This window comes from Pezoporus occidentalis, unplaced genomic scaffold (genome assembly GCF_034315485.1).
Source record: "Pezoporus occidentalis ecotype Australia unplaced genomic scaffold, CSIRO_AGI_Poc_V1 ctg240, whole genome shotgun sequence".
NCBI classification, from domain to species: domain Eukaryota; kingdom Metazoa; phylum Chordata; class Aves; order Psittaciformes; family Psittacidae; genus Pezoporus; species Pezoporus occidentalis.
The window spans coordinates 1,324,810-1,340,051 of record NW_026914286.1 but is presented as its reverse complement, the minus strand read 5'-3'; the positions used below and the strand labels follow the sequence as shown (position 1 = coordinate 1,340,051).

At 41.1% G+C, this 15,242-nt stretch overlaps 1 protein-coding gene across 1 annotated transcript; it reads right to left on the bottom strand.

The window, feature by feature from the left end:
* Positions 1-1,738: 1,738 nt before the first annotated feature.
* Positions 1,739-14,928, bottom strand: LOC134165513 (uncharacterized). The gene is made up of 2 exons (XM_062622362.1): positions 14,731-14,928; positions 1,739-2,906 (listed from the first exon to the last, which is right to left on the bottom strand). Exons 1-2 carry the CDS (start codon positions 14,909-14,911, stop codon positions 2,290-2,292), a joined length of 798 nt encoding a protein of 265 aa, XP_062478346.1. The 5' UTR covers positions 14,912-14,928; the 3' UTR covers positions 1,739-2,289.
* Between the last annotated feature and the right edge of the window lie 314 nt (positions 14,929-15,242).

Genomic DNA, 15,242 nt, shown 5'->3' with positions numbered 1-15,242 from the left:
ACATATTGACTTTCCTCTGGGTTAAAGGGTTTTTTGTTATTAACCCAAAGATTTAATTGCTGTCTTACCCAATCTTCTGCCGACCCATAGATTGGCCAAAAGACAGTTTTTGAAATTTTCTTCCCTCCCCACATCTTGGTACAATAGTTTATCATTTTTTGCTTATTTTTCTGTTGAGTTCCAGGAAAGTGTTCCCAATTGTCTAAGATATATGCCAAAGGGGTATTCTTAGGTACAGGGGGTACCCTTCCCATGGGAGTCGAAGGCTTGCTGCCCTTCGCCCCCATCCTCTGGAATATCCACGAGCACTCACTCACTTGCTTCCCCTTGTTCCTGGCCCAGTCCCTCGCGGGAGATGGAAAACGCAGTACTTAAGGGTCCACACTCACTTGGTTCAATATATCGAACCTCTCATTCGTTATATTCCAGGAAACCCAATCCCGCCCGAACGGCAAAGCCGCGAACAATTTCGCCGCTGACAATTCCGCTCTGCGAATTTTCGCAATATGCTTACGCGTCCTGCGTCTTCGTCCGGACTCCCGTGCACAGAATTTTATGGGATTTTACCGGTTTCTCTTTTGCTCATTATTCTAGAATTTAGGTTCGTCGGTAAGGTTGGGGTAAGCTGTTGGTCGCGGGGCCGCGAGACGTCGCGGGGCGCCTCCCCGGAGGACCAAAGCCCACCGTTTTTCCCAAAATGTGAAATTATTAACTAAATGCATTTAAATTTTATCTGAATTAAATTAACACTTGCTGGCAGAGTAACTTTAAAAAGCTCCTGATGGTATGAATCCAACAGCCTAAGGAATATACCAATGGATCTTTAATGTTGGTTTGAAAGACAATCCAGTGGTCTTGCAAATTTAGGAACTAACTACATCAAACACAAACTTTCAAAAGGGACACCACTACACAGAACAAACTGCTTTAGTGCATTATCCTTGAGATTACATCCTGACATCCATACTTAGGATGAAATTATAACATTTTAATAGCTACACCTTTAACTATGAACCAGTTTGGTTTAAAATTATTAGCATATGTATTATTTTCTTCAAATAGCAGTAATACTTGATTAATTCTATACTGTGTCTAGTAGAATATATGACATTGCCATCAACTGAAAAGCTATGGGTTTTGAGAAACTACATATAACAAGTTTTCTCAGTTAATACTACAGTTACAGACGAAGAAAATTTCAGATTCCACAGGAATCATTAAATCAACCATGTAATTGCTTTCTCTCCAGAATAAAGTTGAAAAAAAAGGAAGTTAAATGAGAATTAAAAAAAAAATCTTACAATAACTAGATATAAAAAAATTCTATAATAATTTTATCCTGGAGATGGAATATTTCAAAGTATATCCTGGAGATGGAATATTTCAAAGTATAACCTTCATTTTTACAGCTTGAACTCTCTGAGAGAAAATAAAAGAATTATACTCTGATCACATTCTAGGCTTATTTCTATATTCCTCAATCACATCAGTTTTGTCATTCAACTTTTAAAATCCAGCATGAGTAAAATCTTGTTCTGTGTTTTCTATTCTGTGGTACAGATTCACTTTTTGTACCATAGAGAGTGACAAGTTTGGTTTGAATTCAGACAAGTAAATTGCTACAACAGGATGTGCATTAATGTAATATAGCAGTGTACAGTACAGCATAGGATAAACCACTAATCCTGTATTCAGAGGAAGGGAGGTCTCCAGCCTCATACTTCATACTACATTCAAGACCACAGGTGGACAGCTAACAAACAAACAGCTTGATGTTAATGTTCTAAGTGAAAGGTAACTTGCTGTTTAGGAAAATAGTTAGCTATATAACAACACAAAACACCTGCATTCTCTTAAGGTAATGATTTAAATTCTTCATTTTCAGTAAATAAAACCTTTTCACTCCTACAGTATTTTGTCGCTCCCGCAGGAAATAAATCATGATCAAGTGGCCTAGGAGCTAAAAACAATTAAAAGCAATTAAAAAGTAAAGGTGTGAAGCTTAGTACTGCTCAATACTGAAGACTGAATACTGCTTTAGTCTTTGAAGTGGATGCAGATATAATGCCCTGATTTATTGTCCAAGTACTACGAAGAACACTTCAGCAGAACAATAGCCAGGTCCTAAATAATGCAACCTCTCTGTAAATACGCGTTTTGCTTAGACACTAGTTTGACCACTAAAGTCATACCAAGAGCTTTCTTCCCTAAAATGTGTAAATTGAATCTTAATCTGCTACTTACTTTAACAGATGTATCTCACTACGCAAAGAGAATATGGGTGTCTCTTCATAGGTTCTGGTAGAAATTAAAGGAAAAACTTGACATGATGTAGCAGGTTTTGTTGTTGAAACCTCTGCTAATCTTGAAACCAGATAGGTTAGCTTTATCATTTAGATATGGCCAGCTATCACAAGACTTACCTCCACCATTCTTCTGACACAGATACGGGAATCGCCACACATTCCCTAATCCCACGGAAAATCCAACTTGTGCCAGAATATACTGGAGTTTGCTGTTCCAAGCAGGTCTTTCATCTTCTACATCTGAACCTTCTTCAACGTCAACATCTTTTTCTTCCTGATCATCAACCATAAGTTCACTCTTCTTAAAGGGATCATCTGAAGAGTCTTCATTAGAGAGAAGGTCCTTAACTGACTCAATGACCTCATCATCTAGTTCCCTTTTCACTACCTTGCTGTTCTTAGGCATTTGTAATAAAGAGAAAATCAGCAAGGAAGTCAGGTTCAGTTGAGACAGATGGACAAGGGCTGAAGAAAGCTCTCCCTCTGCTTGGCCAAGAATACTGAAGCAATAGGCTGAAGATGGTGCCTGATGAGTCCTTGATACCAGGGAATCAAGAGTTAAGGACTTCGCTTCCTGAAAGTCTGTTCTACTGAAAGTACCTGTGAAAAAAAAAATAAAAAATAAAGAAAGATTAATGAGAAGAAACTTATTTACAAATCATACACTTTGGTGCTTATCCCAAATATCTGAAAGAGGTAAAAAAGAAAGGGATGTTAACTTGTTTCCAAATTGTAGAAATTAAGTTCATTGTACTTAAATATTTATGTAGAATACATTTCATTCACTTTCTGAGAGTTTTGGTTTTGTTTTTTTGTATCTTCAATACTGATAAGCTAATTTTTCATATTTTGACAACATAACAAGATTGTTTTTATCAGGCGTAACTGTGTATGCATTTTATAGAAAAATCAGTAGCCCAATTTCATTACTTCCTGATTTAACAGCTGTACTTCAATTTATTAAAAATGTATTTTAAACAAAACAGATTAAGTTTTTCAGACCACTTCAGAAAGTCATGCAGCAATCAAAATTTTTATATATAGGATGCATCTAGTGCTTCAAAGGGTGACTTGTTTTCCTGTATTCTTCAAGGAAAATCTAATCACCAACACATTTTCAAAGGAGAGATGTTCATCATGTCTGAAGTTTGATGCTTTAGTTAGTTTCTTAGAAATAGGAAACAATTAAACATATCTGAAACATCTCAAAAGCTGTAACCAAACCAGTTTTAAAAGCCTGCTGTTTCAATTGTGTATGTACAGACACAAAAAAGCCTGCATTTGAATACGTATTGTCTTTAACACAATGAATAATTTAAAAAGACACACAAACTTGCTTGCAACTGCCACACTGAAGGTAACCCTAAGATTTTGGGGAGGAATGTTTTTCAAGAAATTCCTCACTAATCACATGGCATAAAACTAGTATGTGCAAAGCCATCTGCACAGTTATGAGTCTTAAAAGGGATTTAGATTACGTGTTAAGCTTCATGAAAACCCTGAAGAGGGAACACACAAGGAGTCTAATCAAGAACTGCTAACTGATGAACATCGGAAATTACTCCAGGATACAGGAGACCTTTCAGCTTTTGCTGCAACATCTGGTCACAGTATCACAGTATCACAGTATGCTAGAGATTGGAAGGGACCTCAAAAGATCATCTAGTCCAATCCCCCTGCCAGAGCAGGAACACTTAGATAATGTTACACAGGAATGTGTCCAGGCGGGCTTTGAATGTCTCCAGGGAAGGAGACACCACAACCTCCCTGGGCAGCCTGTTCCAGTGTTCCGTCACCCTCACTGAGAAGAAGTTCCTTCTCAAGTTTAAGTGGAACCTCTTGTGCTCCAGTTTGCACCCATTACCCCTTGTCCTATCATTGTTTGCCACTGAGTAGAGCCTGGCTCCATCCTCGTGACATTCCCCCTTTATATATTTATAGACACTTATAAGGTCACCCCTCAGTCTCCTCTTTTCCAAACTATAGAGACCCAGCTCCCTCAGTCTTTCCTCATAAGGGAGATGCTCCACTCCCTTAATCATCTTGGTTGCCCTGCGCTGGACTCTCTCCAGCAGCTCCCTGTCCTTCTTGAACTGAGGGGCCCAGAACTGGACACAATATTCCAGATGGGGTCTCACCAGGGCAGAGTAGAGGGGAAGGAGGACCTCTCTCGACCTGCTAACCACCGCCCTTCTAATACACCCCAGGATGCCATTGGCCTTCTTGGCCACAAGGGCACAGCGTTGGCTCATGGTCATCCTGTCGTCCACTAGGACCCCCAGGTCCCTCTCCCCTACACTGCTCTCTAGCGGGTCGTTCCCCAACCTATACTGGAACCTGGGGTTGTTCCTGCCCAGATGCAGGACTCTACACTTCCCCTTGTTATATTTCATCCCGTTATTCCCTGCCCAACTCTCCAGCCTGTCCAGGTCTCACTGGATGGCAGCACAGCCTTCTGGCATGTCAGCCACTCCTCCCAGCTTAGCGTCATCAGCAAACTTGCTGATAGTACACTCAATTCCCTCATCTAAATCGTTGATGGTCCTTAGCACTAAGGCTGTATCATGTTCTGATGAACTCACACATAGCTGAGAACTGCAAAGTATTACTGGACTGTTAGTAAAATAACTGAGAGATCAAGCACCTTACAGCTGCTTCAACCACAGACCAGAAGAAAGACTTGAAGTCACTGGAACCCAACCCACACCTTATGAAGGTGAGACTGCACAACACAGAAGTAAAACCTCTGTCACTGCAAGTACTATCACTAGCCTCATGGCTGACACAACCATTAAATTTTTCAACAGTTTCTAAGGATTTGGAAGTTGAACATCAGTCCAGTTGCCTACTGAACTCCACTGTAACCTCTTTTCCTTCATTCCCTAGGCTCCCGTCACTGCCTTCTCACGTCTCACTCCCTCCTGTTACTGCCTCTTCTCAGCAACTCCAGTTCTGGCAGTCAGCCCAAATGTTTTATGCACAGTAGAGCCTACCAGTTTCTGCTCTGCTTCATGCTCACCACTGTCACTGGAAAGGTTCATGGTCCTATAAACCTTCCTTCTGACACCTGAGGAACTAGTACCAGGCTTTGTTTTGACTGATACCAGTTCTTCAAAAAAAATTAAGCGTATGAGCTATACACAGAACAGTATAATGGAGAAAAAGAGTTGTTGAGATAATGAAGAAATCCTAAAACCATATCCTGTATATCTAGGCTAAATCAGTGTTTATTTAGGCCTCTGTTTTGTCTTTTGGGTTGTAAACTCTTCAAAGGACTACACCCTCTTATAGTTCATGTATGGTTCAGTAGCTCTTAGCTGTGACTGAAATATGCAGGTAGAACCAGAATGCAAACACTAATAATACACTAAGTTGAAGCATTTAAGCAGTTCTAATAGAGCTTTGGGACTATGAGCCGCAGCATCTGGTGCTTCAGCTACTACTTTCAGTCACATTTGAAACTTGTCTTTTCCTTTTGTTCCCCTGATGTAAATTAGAGCAGCTTCTCAGTTCCAGTAATTACTAATAAGTTCAGGGAGTATGTTAAAATGAAACAGTTTTCTCTCTGTAATAATGTAACGGCTGTGTAAGTGAAACTACACAAGTATTTGTCTGCAGGTCTGAAATCCTGCTCTAACTGTAATAGGCAAAATATATTTTCAGTAGAAAAGGCACAAGGCACCTACCAGTATTTAATAAAATGTTTAAAAGGTCTTATCTGGATTAATTATCTTAGACACAGTAGCTTGCAGGGCAGCATCTGGAGCTCTAACAGATGAGTCAATTCCAACAGAAATTGCATCATTCTGTCCTGTCATGCATTAAACATTGCATTAGTACACTTCAGAATAGACTGGGCTTGATACTTTTATTCCTAGCACAGAATAGTATTAACATCCCTTTCATTAATCTTCCATTAGGCAGGATGTTACCCATAGCACTATTACTGCATAGATTGCAATACTTGCAGGGCTTGAGAAAATGTGGGAGCCATGCTCAGCACATTGGTGCTTGGCTCTTCCAGCACCGGTTTTCTAACTATGTGTCACTGTACAAACTGCATCAAGGATGCAGGACAGCCCTTCAAGATGATACATCACAAATCCAGGTGGTCTCTGACTGACGGATTTAACAACTTGTTCTCCATACTAAAGGAGTCAGTACCAAACCAAATGAGTCCTACCTCACCAGACACCTCAGGTACAAATGCTCAAAGCATGGGCCCAGCTAGTTTGTGCAAAGACTCTGCCATTCCATGATAAGCACTCCCAGAATACATTCTAAGACACCACAGAAGCCTCTTGCTTTGATCCAAATCAAACCCTCGCTGAAGGCAGATGCGAAACTACTCCGCCTGAGTAACATCTAGGCAGGGATGCTCCCAAGTGAAGACTGAATAGTCATAGAATCATTTAGGTTGGAAAAGACCCTTAAGATCATCAAGTCCAACTGCTAAACTAACACTGCCAAGTCCACTATTAAACCACTTCCCTCAGTGCCATGTCTACATGCCTTTTAAATACTTCCAGGGATGGTGACTTGACCACTTCCCTGGGCAGTTTGAAAACCCTTTCAGTGAAGAAATTTTTCCTAATATGCAATCTAAAACAATCCCTTGAAAAGTGTTACCTCTTGTCCTATCACTTGTTGCTGGGGAGAAGAGCCCATACCCCACCTTGCTACAACCTCCTTTCAGGTAGTTGTAGACAGTGGTAAGGTCCCCCCTGAGACTTCTCTGGACTAAACAACCCCAGTTCTCTCATCCACTCCTCGTAAGACCTGTGCTCTAGACCCTTCACCAGCTTTGTTGCTCTTCTTTGGACATGCTCCAGCACCTCAGTGTCTTTCTTGTAGTGAAGGGCCCACAACTGAACACAGTATTCAAGGTGTAATCTCACCAGTATAGGGACATACCTTGTAAAGTTGTAAAGTTATTCACCAGCATAGTTCAGCTAAATACGAGTTTAGCTGAACAAGTTCTTTTTTTTTTTTGTTTGTTTAATAACACAGTATTGAACTTCAGCCCTTCAACCCATAAAATGCTGGTTTAGGTCCCCACATCATTTCGATCTGGTCCAGTACAGAACTGAAGTTCTTCATTAGCACTGAATAGCAATTAGACAGTAACAAGCCAAATTCTGTTACACAGCCCTTTCAGGTAGTTCCACTACTAGCTACCTTCTACACAGCCTTGTGCAGCAGTACAGCACTATGAGATATTCCTCCTAAATACCATTAAAAATCTACATAACAAACCACCATATTTACTGATGAACTAATGAAGTCACTATCAGACTCAGTCATTCCTGAGATCATTTTAAACTCCAAATACTAAATTTTGTCATGTATTTTAAAATAGTAATATTCTATTACACCCCCTTGGATTAAAAATAACATGTCCAAATATAACTTAGCCTTATTAAAGCTCTTTAGAGGCTGGGGTATTGTTTTGGTTTTGGGTGGGTTTGCTTTTTTTTCCTATCTTAGATCAGATAGTGGAATTTGATCAATTGATTTAATCTGGTTTCCAGGCAGCTTCACTCATCTTTTTCATAACTTCAAATGATGTCATGTCAGGTGAAAACACTGAAAGGAACTTCTTATAATCACATTTACTTAAGAATATAACATTTCTCTGGAATTTTCCACAAATGAAATGAACAAAGAATTGTTGATGGAATCCCTTTTCTTATATAAAATCCTCTTAAAAAAAAAAAATAAATAAATAAATCTTAAACTGACCTGACAAGTGTCTGTATTGTTTGATGGAATTTAACAGAATGGAAACCGCAGAACAGTACATGGGTACATGGTTCATTTAGAAGAACATTTAGAAAATTATTCTGTCGCTGAGCTAACAGTAATCAATAATCTAAGTTAGCATGAACACACTTCTGGAAACAACCAAACAATTCAGCTACATTTTTATGTCTTACTAGCACTGTCCTGGATATGTTTAAATCTCTATTTCTCATACTGAAATATAAATCAGTTAGCCTTTTTTTTGACACATCGAGCAAACTGCAGACCCAAGCTTTCTTAGAACTCAGTGGGAATTTTGTTATTTTCTTCTACAAAAGAAGAATCAAGACTGCATTAGCATGCACAAGCAACATAACCTCATTAGACTAGCACATTATTAGCAAATTAAGTAATAATCCCTTGTGACAGGGAATTCAGTCCCAAATTAGCTCCCTGGGAGATCTGGGCTTGCTCTAGAACTTTTACGTCAGCATCACTCCCACATTCAGAAATGCTGGCACAGGGAGATAAGACCTGTAAAGCCCTCACTGACCGAACTGCAAACATTTGCAATAAGACTCAAAGGGACTTCAACAGGCAGAGCACCAAAAGACACATTGAAAAAATTTACTGCATGCCATTTTCTCACAGTCTTTCTTATATGTAATGTCTAGTAAGAGAGTTGTACTAGTGCTGTTCAACACTGCCTGCTCCTCTTCACCATTACACTGGTAATGAATCTTATGTCGGGATCCTCTTCAGTGCATTTCTACTAGACACATCTGTATGCCAATATACAGACACTTACTAGATGAACATTCTACTTCTCGTTCTCCCAACTGTGTAGCACCAGTAAACAATTAAAAGTTACGAGGCTGGAGATTTTCACATGTATGAAAAAATAGGTGCAAAAAAAAAAAACAAAAAACTCGCTTACAAATTTGTAAGTATAATGAGTACAACCACCCCATGTTCTTGCAATCACAGCACAAGTCTCTATAAAAAGCCATTTGTAAAGCAATTTCATGTTTAAAACATCCCACAATACTGTTGCAACAACTGATATAACTATTAAAGAACTTTCAGCAATGATTTTCTGACATAAATTAAACCACAATTATTTTTACATTGTGTTCCTTTTTAAAACTTTCATTATAAACCCTCCATTCTTTTCTAAGACTGTATTTTATTTCTTTCATTATCTCATTTTTACATCTGATCAAAATGCAACAATTCGGCAGCTTCAAATTGTAATGCATTACAAGTAATCCTCACATCTTTGATCAAAAATTATTTAAATCTTCAGCATGAACTGGAAGGGAAAGAAATGAAAGAAGGGGGAAAAATATCCAGGCAGAAAATAACTTTCTAGAAGGCTAGTGTAACATCATTTAAAAAAAAAAACAAACAGAGAATTGATACCTTTTTAAATTCAATGTCTGCCATTAAAGGGAGAAAAAGATTAACATCCTGTTCTTCAGACCTCTGCGCTCTTCTCTGATGGAGCAGTTAACATAGCAGCACGCTGCTGTGGGGATAACAAAATGCAGTATGAAACTACAGTCAGTTCACAGTACTATGATCTCCGCTTTGAGGGTAGACTGTGATAGCGCAGTGTACCAGTCCGGTCCCACAAGCTTACATCTTGCACTCCAGTTCACAAAATCTCCAAGACTTCCAGTGAAGAAACTAGTATGAGTCAGCACAGGACACAGAACTAAAAGTCAGGATTCTCACCATGACATGTTTGTTAAAAGATCCTGACTGATATTCATGACAAAGGTTTCAGTCCCTATGAAATCACTGGATGAGAATTATATGCAGCAGTGAAGAAGATGAGCTTTTGCACCTTGAAGGAAGCCTATGAAATGCATCTCAAATACAAGTCCATGACGTAGGCATAGAGAAAGCATAATGGAAACAACCAATACAGAAAAAGGAACACCAAAAGGACTACTGAGAGTCTGCATAAAGGAATCAGGCAACTGGTGCAGGCAGGATGCTAATGGCCATCATATCTAAATGAGAAAGAAAGAAGACTGCAGGAGAAAACTAGGTTTCGTGGGAGTACTGTGATTGTGAAGAATGGCTACCATTGGGGGAAACCTGTGTAAGAAGACTATTTCAGCAAGAGTTACACTTCGTAAGAGTACTCATAGCACAGACTGAATTTCTGCTGCAATGCACCAGTGTGTTCTTTGGCGGAAACAAGAATATGTACCATAGCTTTTTTGCCTAGTCAAGCCCACTTTTACCTGCCTACTGAAGCAGCCATTATGCTGCCCTTCCGCATGGACTACATGATCTGGCATTTTGCCCTGGCTAGTTTAATAGAGCCTGTCAGTAACAGATATCTATTCAATAGGTACTTAACTCAATCATAATGCAAGATAATTATATTCTATGCAATGCAACTCACATTTATCTGCATTCTTCAGTGATGTTATCAGAGACATGCTAATGCATGTTACGCATACTACACTACACTGTAAAACAGTAACAGCTACAAGAGACTTGAAAGCATTAGAAAAAATGAATGGTTTTAATTCTGGTGTCACTATACATTTACATCATTTAGACTATAGCAAAACAAGAGAGACAAGACTAAATTCACACCTCCTTCAAGCAGAGGTAGTAGTTGTACAGACTTCAGTGACACTGCACCTGTTTCATATGCCTGGGAAATTTGTTCTCAGTTCCTACAAAATGTTTTTCCTGGTTTTATCTTACATCTAGGCCCTGCACAGTCTCAAATGCTGACAGTTTCTCTCCCAGATTAGTCTCCTTAAATTTTAGTTACAGGAAAATACTTCCTACTGTTGTAAGACAAACAGAATTATTTGTCAAAAATAGTTAAAATTTCTTTCTCAGACTTGTTCATTGATGGTAGATTTGATTTTAGCAACTTGTGTGACTTCTTCCATATCACTGGCCCAACGGAACGTTACAACCTAGAGATCATCAGTCTTAATTTTTTCTTTTCATTACATGTAATCTTTAAAGACTTTACTGGCCTTACTGTAGTTTCTCACCTGGAGAAAAGGTATGACTTATTCTCTGGTCTTTTCTTACATGTACTTTATTGAAAGAATAAATTCAGTAGGTACCACACCTTCAGCTGAAGCTGATAAAGTAATCTCAGCAATACTGACAATACTTGATTGGTCAAGTTCAAACTGCTGGCAACTTGAAACAAAATCTCAATTTTCTAAGTAAGTTCACCACAAAATACAACAGCACCACAAATGTATTTTAAAATCTTATCACACTTCTAAGAAATAAGAGAATATAAAACCATATTAAATATTTAATTAAATAGTGAAGTTATTTAAGCTGCAAATCAAGTACTGAACATTAGACATTACCAGATATATAGTTGCCCTGAGACTTCAATTCTCTGACCTGTGTGTTTTGGATCACTAAGTAAATCAACTTGTCCTTGCAAAGAATTTATGTGATTACTTTGCTGTCTGGTTTTTATACATAAGCAAAGAAGCTGAACTGTTCATAGACAAATCCCCCTCAAAGCTGATTATTTCATTATATAAATCATGCCTCCAAGTTATGTTACAGTAAATCCTACATCTTTAAAAAGAAAATTATTAATACCAATTCCGCTGTAGAAAATCCAACACTGTAAATGTCCTATTACATTTTCCCATCCCTTCTCCATTTCGGCTTAAGAAGAGCATGCTGACTCATTAGCACTGCAGCACCATTTCTGCACTTGAAATATGAAAAATAGTATCACTTGCCAGCAGCAGAAAAATATTTTCCTGAAGTGGGAAATAGGCTACTGGCACCATGACTCAAGGCATTGTTCTACACTGTATTATGCAACTTTTCTTGCATTTCTCCTATACAAAAAAATACAGAACCCTTAGTCTTAAGAGTGAAGGATAAAAATGAAGATATCTATTTCAGTGAAGGCTTCTGGGAAGCTCAGCCCAGTTACTGCCATTACCTAAAGCAACTGTTCTGGCAGTTACCACTACTCTTTCACACTACTTTGTATGGGCATGTCAGGTTTTGTGCATCAGATCTTCAGTAGAATAGTGCTCACTTATTATTTACCAATGATAACCTTTTTCCTAAATTATTCAAGAACATTTCCTGTGTAACAGCAAGGTTATTTTGAATCAAATCTCAATAAAGAATGGAGTTGCTTAAGTTTTAAGCTGCCACCTGTCAAAGTTATTCTGTTAACAAGAATTCAGAGATCTTTAAAGTCACATGGAAAAGCTGCTACTGGCATTTCCATTTTCTACAATCCATTGCCATGACAATCTATAAACTACATGAGCAAAAATGTTCTTTCAAAAATCAACAGATACTTTCTCTTTTGAGCATTATTCCTTGATATGAGTGAAACAGCGCAATGGAAAGTAGCAGGGAACACAGGTGAATGTGTCCTTGATGTGAATGCTTCGGGTTGCATACATGAGAATTTCAGAAAGAAAAAAACAACAAAAAAAAATCTGCCTTCCACAAAAGATTCCTACCACTAATACTTCTCAAGTGATGTAATTCCACACCACACGAGCAGCAGCTACTCCAATATATCTTAACAATGCAATTTATGCCAAAAGGCATAGCTGTTATTAGTAGACTCTGTTTCTGAATAACCTGTAGGGCTTTTTTCTTTTCTGAGAACTTTGGCATTTTAAAAGTCATGTGTGTACAGGCTTTTGCAATATACGGCAAAGAGAGTTGTTCAATCTATATGGTTCTCATCTGCACCATTACTTTTTTGCTTGCTTGCCTGTAAGAAAAAAGAAAACTGTAAGAATGACAAGATACTAAAGGTCAAAAGGAATCGGCTTATGCTGCAAAACTCATTTCAAGATGTCTTAGCAATTTCACTTACTCAGTTTCACTGCTGGTGGTACATCTGAACAGCTATGAAATGGTTTGGATTTTCATGCACAGATCAACATCAATGAATTTTTTTGTGCTTGAAGTGCAGAGCTGAGCTCAAAGGAAGTGTCTGATATGCACTGAACACAGGCTGTAATGCTACTGTTATCTTAACATGGTCTATGTGTAAACCACGAGATCTTGTAGATTAAGACAAAATTAGGCAATCTTTCCTAGGTATTTTTTAAAGTTTGCTTTTTAATGAGCTGATGATAACAGGAAACATGCTACTAAACAGAAGGGAAAAAAGTATGTTGCCATGATTTTTTAATCAAATGGAGTAAGCTGTCTGCATGATACAACCAGTGCACATGTATGTGACATCCGATTCATTTATACTTTTCCTTGGAGGGGGAAAACGAGATTTGGATCCCTGTCCTATAGCATGTCACACTGACACACTGATGGTGACATGCTACTTAAAAATTATTAGGCTTCTCTTAGAAATCAATACTACAGCAATGAGCTTTTTATGTAGCAATACCATACAGAAAATAAAATGGCTGATGAGGACGAAGTCTTGACTACATCTTTTACAAATAAAACGAAGTGCAATTCACTTAAACAAAAGTATTCCAGTGGCAACCTCTCATGTGGCAGATCAGTGTGACTATATAGACGTATTTCAATCATCTCATTTACTTCACAACAAAAGCAGAGCCTTCCAAAGAAATTCTAGTTCACTTTAATACTAGCAAAATCTGTGCAATACCTGCCAATATGGGCATGGCAAATAAGAACAATTAGTAAGAAAACTGAAAGAGGATAAGAATCACTGGGAGAAAACTGTAGGTGACAATCAACCCTGCGGATAAGCTGTAGTACACAGAGCTCTGCAAACATTTAAATCCTGACCAGGAAAATCCAAGACGCACAAAGGTTCAGAGCAGGTCCTCATTACCATACCCACCCAAACATGGCTGACACCAGGGTGCACCAACTAACAGCCCAAGGGGGCTGCTGAGTGATGCAGTGGCGGAGGGAAAGGAGGGGACGGGAAGGGAAGTGACGGCGGCGAGAGGGGAGACACCGGCAGTCCCCGCCGGGCGGCTCCCAGTCCCCGGAGCAACAAGGTAGCGCCGAGCGGCCGCAGGTCTCCCTCGCCCACCTTCTGCTCCTCCGCCCAACCCTCGGACACGGTTACCGCAGCCCTCGCCCAGCTGCGGCTCCCTCCTCCCTGGCACACGGAGCCCGCGGACCCCTCCCGGGATGACTGGCGGTACTCCCGCTCCCTCATCTGGAGGAGCGCCCTGCCGAGCCCTGCTCCCAGCAAGCCCCGAGCCCTCCGCGCTAGGAGGAGCATGAAAGCGGCGCTACCCCGAAACACGAGTTTCCCGTACATCCAAGGTGCCTCACCCAACACGCGGGAGATGAATGAATCTTTTGTCACTCGCGGTACCAACAGGATGCAAGTTCCCTACCTCCCCTCAGTAATTCTAATTATTATAAAAACAGCCCCGTACATCCTTTTAACCTACCGCCGAGTTAAAACACATGGGCAGCTACCACGGGGCACTCGCTATTGTCTAACACGGGCCGCTCTCTCCTTGCCGGGGCGAAGGCAGCCTCCCGTGGGGGAGCTGGGAAAGCCACCCCTCAGGAAAGCAGCGGACACCGGACAGAAAGGGACCCCACGCGCCCGGCCCATACTGCCCCTTCCCGCCCGGTGACACACGGGAGGCGGAGGGCCGGCGGTGCTGTTCCCGCAGCACAACCGTGCTGGGGAAGCGCGGGTCGCGGCGGCCACCAGCCTCTCCTCGCTTACCTCCGCCCGCGGGGGTCGCCGGGCGCCAGCTGTGGGAACGAAGGAAAGAAGAGGGGGCCTGGGTACCCCCCGGGGCGCGGAGCGGCGAGGGGGGCCGTGAGGGTACAGGGCTCAGAGACGGGCAGGCGGCAGCAGGGACATGTGTCCAACCCTCGCTGCGACGGCGTTTAAAGACAGACATAAAAGCGGCGGCGGCGGGGGGGGGGGGGGGAGAGAGGAAAGGGGAGGGCAGCGCTGGGCTCGGGGAGCCGCACCTCCTGACGCAGGGAGGAGCGCTCCCTCCCCCCGGCTGCAGCAGTGGCAGCATCGCCTGCGGGCGGGGAAGACGCAGAGGCGGCAGCGATAGAAGGAGGGTGATGGCACGGCCGTCGCCGCGCCAAAAGCCCGGCGGCCGCGCTACGACGCTGCGGGTGCCCCCTACCCAGCCACCTCCTTCCCTCCCTCCTTTCCTCTTTCCCTCCCCTCCCGCCGCCGGGACGCGTGGCAGTCACCGTGTCCCCGGGCTCCGTGTG

Bases quoted from the DNA above. Each gene is read 5' to 3' on its own strand.
- LOC134165513 (XM_062622362.1), bottom strand. From the start codon at position 14,911: ATGTCTGTCTTTAAACGCCGTCGCAGCGAGGGTTGGACACATGTCCCT. The intron at 2,907-14,730 runs GTAAGCGAGGAG...TTTTTTTCACAG, and splicing joins GGCGACCCCCGCGGGCGGAG to GTACTTTCAGTAGAACAGAC.